We start from the raw sequence: 19,851 nt of genomic DNA, 5'->3' as shown, positions 1-19,851 counted from the left end.
TGAACAAGAATCATGTATAATAAATCAGAACTAATTCGTGGGACCAAAATGGGGACAATAAAATGTTGTAGTGTTATTACATAACAAAAAAAAGGTTGCCATTCAACGGCATCTGAATCGTCCGGACATTCGAAATTTGTTGTCTCATATTTATACAGGGTAGTTTACAATATACTGATATTATTGTAATACAGTTTGGATGATAACTTACTTTTATTGTCGTTTGAGTGTTCACAAGGTGCCACAAAGTGAAACACGGACTATAATTCCAGCGGTTATCAATATAAATCATTGGAGGTCAATAGATGTCCCTATTTTAAAAATTTAAATAATAAGTAAAAATTTAAATAATAATCCTTATAAGACATATAGAAGTAGATTTTTACAAAGTAAAAACACTTGTATGGATATATCTGTATGTGTATCGAAACATAGCATGTTCATAATTCAGAAGTAGTATATCCATATATTCAGAAGTAGTATATCCATATAAGTGGTTTTAATTTGAATAATGTTTACAAATTTCATTTTGTATTTTTTTTTTCATTCAAGCAATTACAAAGGGAAACAGGGGCAATGACTCCATAAGTAATTGACGGAAATTGCCGAAATCCGATAGGCCGCTCCATTTTAGTATTTTAAAAAATGCGAAAGAGGGGCTACAATTCTAAAAGTATTTAACGGACATTGTTGAAATTAGATAAGTTTCTTCGTTTTAATAATGCACATACATTTTATACAGATCGGATAGTAACTTTTGTCGTTTGAGCGTTCACAAGGTTGTGCAAAAAGAAACAAGGGCAATAGCTTAGAAGAAATACACGGAAATAGTTTACATGAAATTGTCTTCTACATCTACGACATTTTTTTATGTCGGCGTATAAAAGCATTCTAATTTTTTTTATCAGCTATAACATGGATTATATATCTATAAACATCGAGAAATGTATTTTACAAAATGAAATAATCTAATAATAATAATGATGAGATTTTGTATAGCCCAGCTTATCTATAAAAATGCTAAAGTGTGTTATGCGTGTTAAGAAATTTAAACATACACTAAATGCACAGGTAATTCCTGCTGCAATTGGTCGCTGGTCAGATTAAGTTACCCCAGATAAAGAATAGCGTTGATAGAAACATGTAATCGATAAATATTTGTAAAACATAATGTCAGTTTAACAATCAGTATAAACCAGAAGAACATTATGAATGACTGTTTTCATGAAATGATGTTTACGATATTGTATGACAAGTAGCCGTGAACAAGAAAATATGGAATGCCGATTACCGTATACTGATTTGTTCTTTATAATGTTGCATGGTGAGTAATTGTACATGATGACAAAACTTGACAAAAGCCGTAGATGTAAATAGAGATAATGTGTACATGTAAACTGTGGTATCTATTAATATTAATTAGCAGGGGTCGTACTTGTGCACTGGATATATATGATGAGGTATAATTGAATTTATGAATTGCGTTTGGAACTTGTTATTCTCAATCATACCACCAATATTAGTATAATCTCTATCTTAATCATCGTCATCGTCCCCACCATCATCATCATCATCATTTGTATCATCAGTATTATTATCATTATTAATATATGTTTCATCGTCGTCGTAGTCACTATCATCTTCATCATCATCGTCTTCGTCATCATCTTCATCATCATCTTCAACATCATCTTCATCATCAAAATAATGACGATCATCTACAAAAAGACGACGATTATTTTTATCATCAAAAAGGTGATGAATACCATTGACACCATTAGGAAACATCCAGGTATTCATGAAATCTTCTCCAAGTCCATCATCCGTATTCAGTGTAAAATACTGGTAGTTATATTCGCTATAATCATCATCTTTATCTATATCATAACCATCATAATCATCATCCTCATCAAAATCATTACAGCCGTCATCAATCTGGTCTAAGTTGTAATCTTGTGGATGAAGAACATCTTTAAGTAGAAGAAAATCATTAAATTTATTCACCTGGTTTACGTCCACACCAGCATCAACTAATTGAATAACACATTGTAATAACAATGTATTGTCATAAATATTCAAAAATGTTCGTATCTGCTTGTATTTCTGGCTATCAACATAATGTAAATCTACTCCATGTTTTAACAGACGTTTCAAAGCTTTATGCAATCTAGCAGCAATAAATAGCCTACAATATAATAAAGATGTCGTTTTAGTCTTAAAGGTTATATAAATATACACGGAGAAAAAAGTATTGCAACAAACCCTATTGAATCTAGTGCTAGTGTTTGTTGATCAGATATGTTAACTGTGGGGTATTGAGTCTTCCTGGACTGGCTCGAAGAAACCAGCAAAGAAAGATAAAAACGTTAGCTTAAGTAGATAATTTAATGTCTAGTTAAAATACAGAGACGGAATAGTGTGCCTGGTACAGATCATAAGGAACAAATCCTGTTCTTCATCTCATTTCATGTCATGTTCAAGTGGCCCATAGAGACGCAATACAGATAAACAAGAATGTATCTGGTGATAGTCTTTTGCATTCATGGTGTACTAGCTGTTCCAAATCGTACGTCAGGATTCTAAACTTATGGACTCATCCGAGGGATTGTACACCCAAGAGTCTCCAAATATGACAAGATAAGGTTGTAAGTAGCATTTTTGGACAATTGGGCGCTTTTTTTCGTCTCAAGATAGATCGTCTTATGTGTCATATTCGGCCGATTTGAGCCGGTAAAAAAACGGTAAAAAAAACTGTCCTGTAGGATAGGGGGAGACTCGGTAGCCATTCCCTTTTCGACGTATTGCTTGGCGCAACAGCATGATTTCGCACGAGTCTCAAAAGACCTGTCTACCAGAACGTTGACGGCGCTTTACGTCATTAGAGGCTGTTAATGTTTTCGTAAAAATCTACCAATGTTCTAGGGATGGTTACCCAACTGTAGTGCAATATTTCACGTCAAATTCACAGCATTAAATATGCAAATAACCTGCCATCATTCGCTGTAGATTGGAAATACAGACATTGATTTAAAAATGTCCCCAATGCAATGGCTGATAACTCAGACATGATTTGCATGACACAAATAATTGGTTCATGCCATCTTATGCGCTGCATTGGCAGCTTTCACTTTCGCAGATATTTAACTTTCGCAATGAATTTATTTTGATAGGATATACATTCGAGTGTTGCAATACATTTTTCTCTGTGTATTTAATAACAAACTGAAAAATGATGGCTACGCCCATACAGTAGCTTTGTCTCGACGGCAGCTTATCCGAAAGGAAAACTTGGATGTTGGGCAAATTTTATGAATTCGGAACGCTAAATATGAATTTCGATAGGGTTCATCCTGCCATGATCCATTTGTTTTACACCAAATCCGTTAAAATCTATAGCCTCTATCGCGCCCACAAGGTGTTTGGTAAATCGGTGATAACTCTGGAACGTCAAATTTGAAATATGTCGTTAAAAGATGTAGCCTCTATCGCGTTCTTAAGCGGGAATAACTCCGAAACGTAACGTTGACTTGGTTCGTCCTCTCATGATACTTCCTACCAAATTTGAAAACTGTGGCCTATATTGTGTTTACAAGGGTTTCGGAGACGAGGGATATCTCATCCCACCATGATTCCAATCCTCACCAACTTTGAAAACAATGTATTAAAAACTATAGAATCTATCGCTGTGGCAAGGGTTCCGAAAATTGTGGGAATTCCTTTGGAACGGCGTAGTTTAAATATCGATAGTGTTTGGCCACACTTTTTCACACCAAATCCGTTAAACACCATAGCTGTTACAGTTGTCGACAAGTGTTTAGTGGAAGCGGTAGTTGGTGAGTGGAGGAGTTGTATCGCCATATTTGTAAACTCATCCAAGATCTTTGGAATATATATAACATGCTTTGTCTCTATCTGTGGGAGGGGCACAACCTTGATACTTCGCCTCTATTTGCGGAAGAACCCACAACGTTGATATAAGTATTCCACGCTTTGCTACTATTTGCATTTTAACGGGAATTTAGTCCGATATCAACTCATCAAATAATTTTATGCATTATACGTGTATTTTGAGTTTCATCATCAGTTAAATAAAGATAGGTTGCCAGGCAACAAAGTATACACCCATAGCAGCTAAATCTTACGTGCAGTCGACACGGGTTCTCGCATATTCATTATTTTGCAGGTAACCGGAGCATTTGCAAGACACTGTTGACTTTTATGATTAGAGCGTTCACAAGGGCCATAACTGTAGACGTTGTTATCGGAAAGGGCTGAAACTCGATAGGATTCTTCGTTAATGGTTGTAATTTCAAATTATTCTGATTTTGATGCATATTGTAGAATATAGCTAATTTAGGAATAAAATACCATTTTCAACAACATTACGGCAGATTTTTCATAAACTTTTCTCAGAAAGCCCAGTCAGAGCAGAACAGTAAAACGGTAAACCCCATTTCATTTCGTTTTACTAAACCAAATAGCGCATGTACAGACCGGACGATAAATTATGTAGCTGGAGCTTTCACTAAGGGTTCAACAAAGTGAAATAGGTGTCATAACTCTTACAAGTAATAAACAGAAATTGTTGAAATTTAATAAAATTCATCCTTTTACTAATCCAAATAAATCTAATATAGATCGAATTTTAACTTTTCGACAAGTTTCTTTCTTTTACTAATTTGAATGATGTAAATTTAATACGGATCACAAATTTTTAAAAAGTGAAGCAAGGGCCATAACTCTAGAATTAACGGAAATTGCTGACATTCAATAGGTCCACTCGATTCAATAGGTCCACTCGTTTAAATAATCTAACTTATGCATGTGAATTCAATACAGATCGCGACTGGACGACTGAATGTGTCGTTAGAGCGTTCACAATGTTCAGTGAAGTGACACAAAGGCCTTAACCATAGAAGTTATAAACGAAAATTGCTGAAATTCAATAGGAGCGGTCACTTGCTTAGTATTGGCCCAGTACTAATTCTCCATGGCTTTAGCTATCACTCTCCCTTTTAGCGCCATTTTGAAATCGCCCAATCACGTCCGAGAGCAACGTGATTGACCTTTAAACCCAACAAGTCTGGTGTGTTCTTACAGGAAATCGAGACCACAGTTTTGAAAAACTCCCAGCGATTTCACGATAACACCCTTACTATTCATGTTAGGGGGCCAAGGTTTGTTTCTATACCTAGGTTTAAAGGGTGAAACAAGCAACCACTGGACAGAAAACACATGACATCATTTTGCAATCCAAGATGGTCGCCACCAAACTATATAATACCCCCGTCAGACCGGAGTGGCGTCCTTACTGCGCTGCTAAGGCGACAGAAAATGGTCTCAGAGCGCGCCAAGATCGTCATTAGCGTGGTAAAAGCGTGATGGAAACGCCAGATATCGTGCCGTGGTCGGCAATGATCGCCGTTTATTTTGAGCATGTTCAAAACAAACGCCAAGGTTCTGCGATCTGACCTGAAAAGCTGTGAGAAGGCGACTTTTTTCATGTTTGTAATTTTTGGGGACATTTTATCCCGTTGTGTTCCCGTTTGGCGGTGACCTTGTGCATTTGCTGGTCCCCGTACGGTCGCAGCAGCGCAGTAAGGACGCCACCCCGGTCTGACGGGGCTTAAACTACTGTGTATCTTACCCCAGTTAACCCTAGTCTATTTAATATACGAACCTCACTGGATCCATCTTGTTTAGTCTTTGGCCAATTCGACATGGAAGAAAACAAGTGGTCGTTATCTGATCTGTTATATTGCCTATTAGTTAAAATAAATAAAGGATTTATTAGTATTAATCCTCATCACAGAAACCTCAACCTACACTCAATTACTACAAACACACATTTGTGAATGGACTAGCCGTAAGTGGTCAATGCGTTGTACAGTCCCGAGCCTGTCGTGAAAACTGTGAAAAGCAAACTAACGATAACATATCTTATTCTAGAACAAAATAATTATTGATCGTTACGTATTGTTAAAGAGCTTAATGTCTGTGAATAGAATACAGTATATTAAAATCTCGTATGTTTCTATAAATTGGTAGGTATTTTACATCTTCAAATCCAATTTTAATTTACTGTTATTTATCTTAATATCCAAGCCAAGAATATTTAAATGTGCATTAGCCATGAATGGGGTTGGAACAGTTCCCACTAGTAAGCCCATCGATTGATGTATTGTGTGCCCTCCAACCTCAAATAATGTGCTGTCAGCAACACAATGTTAATGTATTATGTTTGGAATGTCACTTCTGTGATATTTACCAGAAAGAGTGATCAAAATTTAACGCTATAGCTTACCATGGGGTACTCCTGATATATTTACTTCTGGAGACACTATACCTTACTCCTGATATATTTACTGTATCTCTGGCTGGGGTTGATGGTTCACGGATTCTAAAGTATAGCCGATTGTAACAATATACCTTACCTGGAGTAATCTTGATATATTAAGTGTATCTATGGCTAGTGTTAGTAGTTCCAGATTTTACTCGAAACGACCGTCAACCACCTTGCTTGTCGATTATTCAAGACATCTGTTACCTAGATTTGTGAGGTAATTGTGTATATGCTTATAAGTCGATATGCACCGACTGTTAGGTATTATTCGTCAGTAATGTTATTCAATACGTACATAATATCACATTCACAAGTAGCGCAGTCGGTAATTTAGACCATAGTCGCATTAAAAACAATATCAATTGAATAATCGCCAATATCGGTACACGTGGAGAATTATTTACAGTCCCACTAGCTAAGGAAATGAAATGGAATGGAGTTTGACGTCCTACTGTTCTGCCCCGACTGGGATAATGAAGACGGGCATATGCCATGCAGTAGGTTATGAGGGAAATTTTGCCCGGGCAGCGGCACTATGGCCTACTCTTATATCGAATTCCAACTGCCAAGGGATCTTTTACGTGCACGCCAATGTGTATACGGGACCTCAGATTTTCGCCCTTGTCAGGCCCACCGTCTTGCACCACTGACACAGGGAAACCACGTCGGAAAGACCTCCAGACTAGCGAGCGCTGCATCGTCTTACCCACCGTGGCTCCCCACCAGTGCAGAAAAGCCAATACCAGTCCATGGGTTACTTGTAGATATGCCCACTGATTTATGACATAATGAAAAATCTTTACAACATGATACAGTCGAGAGTATCAAGAGAACCTCATTTGGAGGGACAATGCAACCACCAAGCCACCCCACCCGCACCCCAAAAAGAAAGCGAAAGAGCATCATCTAGTTGACTTGTTTTGGTACATATTTCAAATCATGCAGCGTCTCTTAAACATGAAAATGAAATGAAACCAACACAATCCTGAAACAAACATGTTATAATAAAAATAATACGTTTATTTTAGTAATTAGGTCGAATGGCCTATAGACACATTATATAAAACACGTATATATGTACAAAAATTGTCTTTAACACACTTTGAAATCTAATCATGACCCAGTCACATGTATACGGGGCTTCGGTGTATCGTTCAACCCGAACGATGCCAGGCCCAGGAGAAACTACGCCGGAATATCTCGATGAAATTTCTCGGCCAACGGTAGGATCGAACACGAGATCGCCAGGTTAGCGAGTCGACGTCTTTTTTTATTAATCTTTATTAACGAAAGAATATTTACGTTATGCGTGTATTATTGGGTCTTTTGTGTTAATTATGGTAACCGTAGGAGCAACTGGAGCAAGTTTAGCACTAAATTTAACCATTTTCACTGCATCTGTGTAGCATACAATAACTCATATGGCCTGGTACATATTACGGTAATAGAATTCAAAGCGTTGATTGGCTTAGGCAGTGTTCGCGATCCGTCGATTTCAAAATGTTGTACATGTGATTAATATTATACATTAGCTGAATATAAGTATTGGTCGGTTTGTGTATGAACCAGTTAGATGACACGCACTTGTCAAAATACATATGAATAATATATTTTGTAATCAGATTATTTGAAAACACAGTTAATTTATATTCCGATACTATTTATATATGTAAAGGAATTGATATATTTATTTTTAAGTATATTTTTTGTGATATTTGTTTTTATTTACATATATGAATACATTCCTGTGATATTGTTTTAATTTGTCTTGTTAAATTCACCATATGATTGGCGCAATATAGCCCGGTTGGAGCTGACGTGCCATTAAACAACATTTCATTTCATTTCATATTCCGATACCTTGAGAATAGCAGGATGAGGAGTCAAACTGTCAAGACTATTTTGTTTATTGTCTAAATCGCTTATGGTGGAAAGTTACCAATTACGTCATAAGGACCAATCGTCAGATATCAGACGTGTCGTTAGACATCAGGCAGATTCTTTAGACAACCATTTCATGATGTAGTGGCGTCCACAGCAGAGAATTGTCATGCTGGTTAGACTTGGACGGGACAATATAAAGATATTAAAGAAACTGTTATACTGTTATTCCTGGCACATACGAATTTTTTTTTTTAAATTTCACCCCGTTTCTGTTTCTAATTTAGACAATACCATTGCTATGGGAATAAGAATGAAAAACTTCCACACTTCCAGATAGTGCTGTATAAAAGCATAGGCAAATAAGCAGACATACCCGTGAATACACTTGGTTTGTCATTGAGTTAGTCCCACAATGACATATTTTGTCTCATTAAACGGGCAATCATATGTGAATTAATAATACGAGGAGATAGCGGCTAATAAGACTAACTGTACTGTATCATTGTTTTACATAAAATACACAGACATTGTAAGCAATAAACAGCAACCACGTAAATATTATATCAAGTAGATGGACCCGGTGGTCAGAAGTAAACGGCCACTGTAGTGCGCAATCCCGAGTCTGGAATGATACAGACTTCTCTTACAATTAGATTAGAACAGAATTGTCAAAGAACTTCATAAAATTGAATGATGACAAACCCGAATATTTGTCAATTTATATACGATAACTTAGCGGCTGTATTTGGTAAATCTCATAATTTTTCTTCATGTTCTGCTAAAGCGAGATCAACTAAACACGATGTTATGTCACTTTTAGTTGTTTTACCTTTTAAATATCATAGATAATTGCAAACAGTACAGAAAAAAGCATTTACAATTGTTAATTGAACTAAAAGAGATTATAACATAACTCCCGGCTTATATAATTTACATGGGTTACTTGCTAAACATCAAATTTATTTTCTGGTCTACCATTATGTCCATCAGATAAACTGCTTTTGAAGCCCAAAACCGCACATCTAGTCCGTTATGGTCGGCGCTCTTAGTTTTGAAGCCCCTCTTTTATTGTAAGGTGCTGTACACTTCTACCTCTTTACAAAGAGTATTTCGTGACCCGTCGACCATATCCTTAACATTTGTGGGGAACTAGTTCATAATTGCCTAGCGAGAATTTTATACATTGTCAGCTTCTTCACGTCGGGTATAATGCTGCACATAGAACGGACTGAGGCAATGGCAACACGATAGTATCTAAACTGTTGTGCGTTCGGTGCAAGCTTTGTATTTGATGTAACTGTTGATATGGTGTTGATCATTTTGCAAAGAAATCTAGGATCTCTACAAACAATGACAAAAGACAATTCTACATGGAAAAGACAAAATTTTGAAAAATAGACTTCCGGAAATGCGGTCTGGTAGTATTTCAAGCACCAATTTACGAGGCAAATAGAGCTGACCAGATACCGCCTGTCGCCAAATCACTAGTTTATCCGACCAGAGAGGAAAGTGTCCAGTGCTATAAATTAATGTTGTAATAGTCCATAATCATACTTCCCGATATTTTTAGGCAAGAGACACCCTCCCCCGATACCAAACAAAACAGTTGTCCAAGACAATTATATACATTTATTTACACACTTTACGCAATTTTTAGGCAAGAGACACACTGCCCCGGCCCCCATGCCAAACAAAACAGTAAATTATATACACTTATTTGAACATTTTACGCAATTTTAGACATCGACCTCTGTCCCGACCGTATCCTGGAAAAAGTTCCTCCTCCCAAACGCCAGCCCAAATCAAAATCTACGCAAAAAAATATCCCAAATACTCTGGAATAACTCGGCTCTCATACTTATGATATTGTCCTCTTGGGTGGCCACCACACTAAGGGAATAGACGTAAATAATTCAGTTATTCGTAAAGGAATTTAAAGTGATGGCGCCTGGTTAGGAAGTTTGGAGAAGGGAGTGTGTGTGTGTGAAAATGTGGCCACCACACTAAGGGAATAGACGTAAATAATTCAGTTATTCGTAAAGGAATTTAAAGTGATGGCGCCTGGTTAGGAAGTGGGCATGTTTGGAGAAGGGAGTGTGTGTGTGTGAAAATGTATATCTTTAAACTTCACCAACTGTTACTTCTGTGCACTACACGAATATAGATAAATTTATAAAATTTGAATTTGTCATGTAATTAAGGGTCGGTTACACTCGGGAAATCTTAATTATGAGTTCTACCTTAGTTAGTTAACCGAATCGTCCCATTTAAAAACTACTGGGTCGATGATTTATGCCCCCATAAATTTAGCTTTCAACCAATCGCATAAAGTCTCTGAACCATAGTAGGCAAGTGATTAAGACATTGGACCAAACAACTGGAATGTTGTGGATTCGAATATCGGTGTGAGTCGGAAAGCACATTCGGGATTTATCAAACCCAGTGCTCACTGTCTGACAAGGTCAGTTGCCCAGTGTTTTGGTTGGGATAGAAAGGCAGGTTCCCCCCTGTGTATACATTACTCACAATACCTTGAGACGAGACAGGTAAATTGAAAGGAACGCTATTAGTTTAACAGTAATATATCGGCCCTACATGACCTCTTCCCCACTATTACACACTTGGCCACAGTAAATTTGTTTACATTAACCCTCCTTCAATTACACACATGTGCCGTAGACATCTAAATTGAGAGGAACGGTATCAGTCTTACAGTGATATACCCTCCCTACATGCTTACCCTCAATACCATTACACACTTGATCATAGTATATTGGGTCGTGGACAGATAAATCGGAAGGAATGGTACCAGTTTAACATCCTCCCAGATTACACTCAAAGCCATTACGCACTTGACATACTACACTTTAACATAGACATAAATTAGAAGAAGGGAATTTTTCGAATAAGTCACAGAAAACGCAGCTCTTTATAATTCAATATAATATAGTGAACAAATACAATAAAATCTTTCAATAAACATTTTATCTCTTTTTATCATATAATTATTCTTAAATTTTGGTGTAACAAAGTTGAAACATTACATAAATCAACATGTTTTTGTCTTTGAAAGCAATTTGTAGTACAGAATGTTTCCAGAAATATGAGCAAACGAGAAAGGACAGGGGTTATGACAACATAATATGTACACATAACATGTGTGTATATCAATTAAATCGATAATTTCTAATTTGCTATCAGTTATAACTATTAGTCAAATATTTGAACAAATTCTTAATATTTTTATTATTATTGTGGGCTTACACAAAAACTAGGGAGACGGTAATTATCAAAAAACTACTGTAGTTTATCGCTCGTCAGAATACGCCAAAACAAACACTGGAGTCACCTCGGATATGGTTTAATGTTAATCAGCATTATCATTATCATTATCATCAGCAGCAGCTGCACCACCATCAGCAAAATCATCACTACCTTCATCATCATCAACCTCACCATTAGGAAATAATGATGTTTTTATGAAATCTTGCCTTAGTTTATCATCTGTATTGAGAGTAAAATACTGGTATTTATATTGACTATAATCATCATCGCTCTCTTTATCTATATCATAACCATCATAATCATCATCATCATCAAAATAATTACAGCCATCATCAATCTGGTCTAAGTTGTACTCTTGTGACCGAAGGACATCTTTTAGTAGAAGAAAACCATTTAATTCATAAGGTAAATCTAGATCCTTAACATTTTCATTTATTCCCAATCCAAGAAGCTGTCTGATGTTTCTTCTACAAATAGACTTAAGAGATATATTATTACAGAAGCTAGCGAATTGCCCTCTGCCTCGTGAGCCAATTGTGTCGTTGTCTTCATATGGTTTATCTTCCTCATCAAAGTTTAATGTTGTCATAATTTCCTCCCCTTGGGCGCCACTATAATATAACAGTTTTCTCAGTTTATCTCTATCTGAACTACTTAGATCAGTAAGACCAATTTGATTATAGCTACTTTTAACTGAAGACGTAACGAGAGTCTGAACACAACAGTTTTCAGCAACTAAATATGTAACAAAACGAACGACGTGGTATGGTTCCCAGAAGCGGGGAAAACACAAGGCTGTTTGGATAATCGTGTTACCACCAATACAGGTTAAATTGAGAAGACCAGTATTGCCATTAGATAGAAGTAATTTAAAACAAGTCAAATCAAATACACTCTGATAAATATCAAGATATTGTATAGCTGATCTTCCTGAATAGTCTAACGTGTTAACTATGGCACCAGCCTGGAGTAGTTTCCTCGTAAGAACTCTGTCATTTTTCATAGCAGCCATCATTAAACTAGTTTTACCCCCATTATCTGGAATATTTACATCTATTCCATCAACTCCAAGTAAAGTATCAATACAAGCCATGTATATTGGATATATCTGTCTACAATAATTCTTAACAACACTATTTACCTGTCTCTTGTTTAAGCCATCTTTAAACATCGTAAAGCCAATGATACACAGATGAAGAGCTGTATAACCCTGGTTATTTTGTGTATTGACCTTTAGTCTAGGGTGACGTGTAACTAGTTCTAAATATTTACTGTTTAATAAAAAGGCAGCTATCATAGTCGGTGTGTTGGTTTTAGAGCAGGGGTGGTTAATATCTAGCTCGTTATTTAACAACCAGTTAAACTTGTTTGAAGAATAATCATAGTTAACACCTGCTAAAAGATGAAGCATATTTTCCCCTTCAGCTGTAACACCATTAACAACCAACTTTAGTCCAATGTAATAACGGAACACTCCCAATCTCTTACATTTTAAAATATCATGGAATAACTTAACTCCATTGTTACAGGACATCAGATCTGAACCCGAATCTACTAAAAGTTTAAAGACGGGTGTAGAACTGATCATGTGATATTGAACACAATAACTTATTGCTGTATTACCATTATTATCAGATAAACTTAGATCAGAATGTGGAATTAACAGTTTTAATAGACTGATATCAGCTTGGAGTTGTATATGGTGCATTAAGGCCGTTACTCCAAGTTTGTTTTGGTGGTTCACGTTACAGCCAGCTTCTAACAACATGTTAATCAATCTACATTTTAATAGAAAATAGGGGTCCTGTTCTGTCTCTAATTTCATTATTTTCGCGTGCGCTTTTCCAAGGTTCAGTGGGGGAATGTCATTAGAAGGGATGTATATACCGACATAGAACAACGGGGTATTACCTTCATAGTCAGGTTGGTTTATGTCTGATTTCATGTTTATTAAAGTCGTAACGAGTTTTATAGTTTTATATTGCTCGTCATATTTCACAAGGGAATGCATACAACCCAATACATAGTGAAGAATGTTGCGTTGAAATCTATCAACATCATGTACATCTACTCCATTTTGTAACAGATACATCAAAACGTCATACAATCTGTAACTAGCAGCTACAGAACAACCTGTCTCTAAATGTTCATTCAACTGGTTAACGTCTACACCGGCATCAACTAATTTAATTACACATTGTAACAAATCATGCATATATGTATTGTCATATCGTTTATAGCTATCTAAAAGAAGGTGTATCAGGTGGTTTTTATAACGATCAACATCAATACCATGGTCCAATAGAAAAATCAGAACCTTATACAACCCTTCTCTGGCAGCTATACGTAAAGCCTTCTTCTTATCTTGTGCTGACAATGTTTTAATGATTTCTCCAGTATTTCCATCTGTTTGAGCTTGGTGTAGTATTGACTTCAGTAGCCTACAATATATTAAACATGTTGTTTTAGTTATAACAATGTTACAATAGAGACTTTTGGCAATCGGATTTTTTTCCATCCGTATCACGTATCCGTATCGTATACGTGATACGTTACGTCAATGTAGTTTTAGAGTTTTGGCAGATTTTCGCGTCGCGTAAGTATGCATAGCTGAGCTGATCTTAGTTCTATTACAGCATGATGACAGTTATCTACCCAGATCACCATCAGTACTAGTCAAGTACCTAGCTTACAATTTCCCGGAGGGGGAGAAGTCACTCGGCAGTCGCTGAGCTATTCAAAAAAATTTAATGTTGAATCTTATTTAAAAAATCTTCGATTTCAACTCGACAGCAATTTTTGGTTTCACTAATGCATCATTTCAGAAAGTTTATACCCCTTTACCATAGAATTAAGTCATTTGCAAAGTTCCACCTCCCTGAATTTAGCATGTAGATCAACCAGCATGCAGACAGACAGGAAAAGTATGAAAATTCCGAGAAAAACTATCAAAAATAATTATTAAATTCCAGTCTTTTTCATTGTTAAAATCACATCAAATATACACCTTCGTGTTCGATGATACACATAGATTCATAAACGCTACAACGATACAACAATTCAGCGTCTACAAGTAGCACAAAAGACGGTAAAAAGACGAAGATGTTATACGGACCTTTTCAGTATAAAAGCTGTTCGATAAGTGCTGCCGTATCCGTGTGCCGTATCACGTATGAGAAATACACACACATTGATGACGTCACACACAAAATCCATACGGATACGGATCAAGAATTTACGCTTGCCAAAAGTCTCTATTGTAAAAACTCAACGTATTATGTCTTATCAATCTCTGTTAATTACTATGAATCAGGAATTAATCAAATACGTTTTTATAAAGCTATTCTATACTATACAGCCATTCTAATTTTTGAAAAATGCAATTGCCTAAATATACCGTTTAGTTTGGGTGTTATTCGAAACTGTCCACCGGTATACCTTACCCCAGTTAACCCTGATGTTCACCGTATCTACACTAGGCTAATTGTACCTTATCCCAGTTAACTCTGATCTACAATATTGTATGGGTGATCGACAGATCTTAAAGCCTGATTTATTTAATATACGAACCTCTCTGTAGCCATCTTATTTGGCTGTTAATCTATATCCAGCGGCCTTTATTATCTCAACCTCACTAAAATACACAAATAAATAAAGACTATTAGTTATGTACATTTAAAATACAGATGTGACGTCATCCTTTGATCTTGGCGTACCATTATTTCCAAAAAGAGCACTAGTCATGGAAAGATAACTGGTTGTGTAGACCAGGTTGGCGGCTAAGCCAGCTGGATGCTTTAATAATATCAGAATAAATTGACATTAGAGATATACATATCTAGTTACAACGGAAGGAACTATTGTTATAGGACAGTATGGCGATTCAGTCTGTATGATTTATTACAATAAGATATTAGAGAAAATGAAATGAAATGAAATGAAATGGGGTTTAACGTCCTACTGTGCTGCTCCGAACTGAGCTAATGAAGACGGGCATACACAATACAGTGTGTTATGAGGGCAATTTTGCCCGGACAGCGGCACTACGGCCTACTCGTATATCGAATTCCAACTGTCAAGGGATCTTTTACGTGTACACCAATGTGTACACGGGACCTCGGTTTTTCGTCCCATCCGAACGACTAGACAGCTGTCCTTGTCACGCCCTCCGTCCTGCATCACTGATATGGGGGAACCACGCCGGAAAATCTGGATGAACTTTCTCGGCCAATGCAGGGATCCAACACCCGACCTCCAGGCTATAGCAAGCCAGCGTCTTACCCACTTAGCGACTAATAGAGAAAACTAATGACAAATGAGTAGGTACCTAGCTACACAATCAACATTAACAATGACAGTGTATATCAATCAATTTAATTTAATTCATGTCTAAAATATTAATGCCATGTATTATTTCTATAAATGGTTTAATTTGTTTTAATTACTTTGTACTGTGTTGCTGCTGACTCTTCTTTTTCTTTTCAGGTAGCATGAAGACCCCTAATGGAATGTCTTTAACTTTTAAACGCTGAAATTGTGAACGGCATTAAAGGACTTTTAACTAATGTTTAACCATATGAAACTTATTGAACGAACAGTTTTAAATATGTAAATAATCCACTGTTCCAGTTATGTGGCTTTTACCGCGAGCACTTTGCTTTGCGGATTCTCTTTCCCCATGGTTTTTTTTTGTTCTATCCGCACTGATGACGCCAAACATCGATCAGCTGGACCTCCTGTTTTAACTTGTTTTCGTTATGACAAGGGGAGAAAATGACCCACCCCTCTTCTCACGACAGCGATTTTATAAGTGTGTTTTAGGGTGACTATTTATATACAAGGACTTTTTTATTTTGTGTTTTTACTAATTGTCAACCCTTTAAGTATAAATACAATACTTTAATTAAATCAACCTGTCCATAATATCATATTTATTGTATGGATGGCCAAACGGTTAGCGTGTGCGCGCTGTATCATAGTCTCTCATTGAGTCAGCTGGCGTGGTTTCGAATCCACGGTTGTACGTGACAAGGAGTAGGGTCGCCTGTCCAACCTCGTGGGTTTTCTCCGGGTCCTCCGGTTTTCTCCCACTGCTAAAGACCCCCTTCGCACAAGCGAATTATTGAAATAAAATTAAACCATGTGTTAGTCCCGAAATGACCTAGTTTGTGTTGAGTGGACGTTAGACCCCATTTCTCTCTCGTTCTCTATGTAATAAACAACAACGACAATACAATATATGGTTTGCATTCTACCAGGCACAAGCCTTGATTACATAGTCCCTATATGCAATGTACATAAAAATGAATAAAGGACTTGATAACATTAGCTGAAAACTGGTTTTCCCCTTTCCATAAATAGATAGTGACTCACATGTAAGGCGTTTCAATTGAAAGAATGACACTAATTTAGAAATTGTTCTACTAATTATTAAGAGTTATAGTTTCCCCAGTTGCCATCGGCTTATGTACGAGGCAAGACATGTTTCCTCTTTGTATAACATCCGATACCACTTCTCTCTCTTGAACTGAAACGCATATATTATGTTTGACATATCTACAGCCGTCTATTATAACAACACGCCTATATACTTACAGACAAACTTGTAGTTGGCTGCTGAAATATTACTTTCCCTCTTAAAGGCGATGTCTTCCTGCTTTCAGTTGATGCAAGGGGGATAAATCTACTTTTCTACTTATGGAATCAGACTAATAATTCTCGTCCCCATTAATACCAGACTTTGCCATTTTATTTTATTGTATATCCAAAATTCAACCAGTAAAAGCATGCTGATTTCCTTGAATGATTCCTGGCAGCAAAAATTGATATACATAAGGCCACGGAGGGTGGGGGAGGGGTATTGGTATGGAGAAATTATCATGAAGCCAGGGGGAATTTTTGCTATTTTATTCTCAGTCCAACATCGAACAATCCACCACTCGAATCCTATACATGTTTCCTTAATGAGTAGAAATATTGTCTCACATCCTCTAATCTCCTACAGGATGTTCTCCCCCCCCCCCACGTGTTCAAATGCCTGGGACCGAACCTGACTTACATCAAGTTATATTCTTATATAAACAACTTGAGACTATACCAGAATGTAATATAATATAATATATGTAACGTGTATAATTATTGTATGTATATATATATAATATAATACATATAGTAAGATCAGAGCATGTATGACGTACTTTAATTTTTTTTTTAATATTTGATTTCTGCGTTATGCCTGAATAACGTAACCTAAATATAAGCTTATAAAAATATACCATTCTTGAACGATAAAAATAGGTACTTTCCTTGTCAAACCTACAGGTTACAGGTGAAATTTCTGGAGTCCAATAGACGATCAAAATTATTTTGGTCCGCTTAAGAAATCTCTCTCTCTCTCTCCTTCTCTCTCTGTGATACCTTCGTTGTACTTAGTTTGCTATTAAACACTGTGTTATTCGTATTGTAGTGAACGAGTGGATAGATCGACACTGTTACTAAATTAAGAGTACTTGCTTCGTTGAGGTCTTGACATATAGTGACGTTCAAGGGTAAACCAGAAGTTGATATTGTTGGTGTATATTTTCTAGGACATGTCCGTAACGCATGGCAATATATCGATATACCTATATATTGTGTTTGACGTCTCTACAGACTTTTATCATAACAACTCACCTATTTACTTAAACAATCTTGTATCTTGTAGTTATCTGATGAAATAATTCTTCCCCTCTTTTAATGACGATTTCTTCCTTGTTTCAGTTTATGCAAGGGAGATCAATCTATTTTAATGTTCATGACTGTTAGATCTATTTTACAAGGCCAAATGCATAATTACGAGGTGTGAACAGGGCTAGCGCTAACCCTAACCCAAGATCTAACCCTATGCCTTAACCTAACGCTAACCCACAATCCTCGACAGCAATCACGTGCCCTAACCCTGTTTACATCTCGCCGGCCTTGACGAATTATGCATTGGGCCTCGTAAAATAGATTAGCCGTTCAGGCTAGTAATTTTTCCCCACTGACATCAATTTAATTTTTAAACAATCCGATGATCTTAATCTACTAATAAAGTAATAATACTGAAGGGGGTGGAGGTGGAGACATTTATATTTTATAATGATTTCCCAAACGACGTTGTCTCCGACCAAGACCGCCCCACCCACTTTATGCTCAAATTCATTGACGAGCCCCTGAATGTTAGTAATTTCCATTTTTATATAAACGACAAGACACGGCCCATCCTGCAACACAAGACTCGATAATCCCAAGGTACTTTCTCGGCCATTACTGGGATTGAACCCGGGACAAGCTGTTTAGTCAGATAGCGCATCAATCCCGGAGTCAAAAATGTCAGAATGGGACGACTAGTGATAATAAAGCTGATTCGGTTACTAAGAACCCAAAACAGTTCACCTGAAAGAAAAATAGACTTTGCATAATACATAATATAATTTATTATATAAATACATAACATAATTTATTACATAAGTAAGACACGTTTTAATCAACTATCACTTAAAATATATAACTAATAGTGGGTTCTTCCAGCGTTCCAATGAGACACTAGTTTTTAGCCAATTTGTTTTAAAATTTAACTTATTAAGGCCAGGCGAGGGCGAAGACTATGGATCACGCAACCTTTCGTTTCTGAGTTAGCACGCCCACTGGACCTATCGTCGACAACATATTGAACGCGATAGAGACTACCCCCCCCCCCCCACTTATATTTTTTCGAAGATTTCCACCAATTAAAAACGTTCCGCTTTGGAATACAAATGAAAATTTTGCAGATAGTCTAAAACTAATAATCAGATCGTGCTTATTTTCACGGTGTGTTTGTGCCGATAAGACACCAAAACAATAAATCATAGATTTTCATAATAAACTGTCATAGGTGTGCATCCCAGTTTTCATATTATATCTTCATTTAGCATTTAACAACGTTTTCAGAGGCGGATTCAAGGGGGGGGGGGGGGTATGTTTGGCGCAATAAAGCCCGGTTGGTGCTGTCGTGCCATAAAATCACATTCAAGGGGGGGGGGGACCAGTGCCCTTTTTTACTGCTAAAAGTGCCTTTTCTCAGACCCAAATATGTCCGTTCACAATCCGTTACAGGGATCTCAAATGACTCAGACCATCGATTTAAACACACCAATTCTTGTTGTTTAGCTGACGGTGCCCTAATCCTATAGAGTGACGTATAGACAAACATCTTGTGGAATCGGCGGCGTATACACTCATGGCCATCATCGACGCGCATGAGTGCAACTTGATGTAGCATTGTTTCATGTGTGGACAGTATCAGCCAAATAGCTCTTGTAATGGCTACAGATGCA

General features: G+C 36.8%; 1 protein-coding gene and 1 long non-coding RNA gene across 5 annotated transcripts in view; both read right to left on the bottom strand.

The window, feature by feature from the left end:
• The window catches only part of LOC126814299 (uncharacterized), a 43,495-nt gene extending 36,937 nt beyond the window's left edge, over positions 1-6,558 (bottom strand). The window contains exons 1-2 of one of the 2 annotated variants that reach the window (XR_007677523.1): positions 6,435-6,558; positions 5,681-5,762 (exon numbers count right to left, since the gene is read on the bottom strand). This is a non-coding gene — a long non-coding RNA (uncharacterized LOC126814299). Of the gene's footprint in view, positions 1-5,680; positions 5,763-6,304 lie in introns of both variants that reach the window. The other variant, XR_008787638.1, reaches the window with a different exon arrangement.
• A 4,637-nt stretch (positions 6,559-11,195) lies between these two features.
• LOC126814265 (putative ankyrin repeat protein RF_0381) lies at positions 11,196-18,277 on the bottom strand. Of its 3 annotated transcripts, XM_050539318.2 has the most exons (4): positions 17,108-17,305; positions 15,958-16,040; positions 15,083-15,146; positions 11,196-13,953 (listed from the first exon to the last, which is right to left on the bottom strand). In XM_050539318.2, the coding sequence occupies exons 3-4, from the start codon at positions 15,094-15,096 to the stop codon at positions 11,595-11,597; spliced, it is 2,373 nt and encodes a 790-aa protein (XP_050395275.1). In that variant the 5' UTR covers positions 15,097-15,146; positions 15,958-16,040; positions 17,108-17,305; the 3' UTR covers positions 11,196-11,594. The 3 variants fall into 3 exon arrangements, with proteins under 3 accessions (XP_050395275.1, XP_050395277.1, XP_055955657.1); XM_050539320.1 differs by lacking the exons at positions 15,958-16,040; positions 17,108-17,305 and adding an exon at positions 18,185-18,277; XM_056099682.1 differs by lacking the exon at positions 15,958-16,040.
• Between the last annotated feature and the right edge of the window lie 1,574 nt (positions 18,278-19,851).

Source organism: Patella vulgata, chromosome 3 (genome assembly GCF_932274485.2).
Source record: "Patella vulgata chromosome 3, xgPatVulg1.2, whole genome shotgun sequence".
NCBI lineage: Eukaryota > Metazoa > Mollusca > Gastropoda > Patellidae > Patella > Patella vulgata.
The sequence above is the reverse complement of the archived record's forward strand: the minus strand, read 5'-3'. Positions and strand labels throughout refer to the sequence as shown.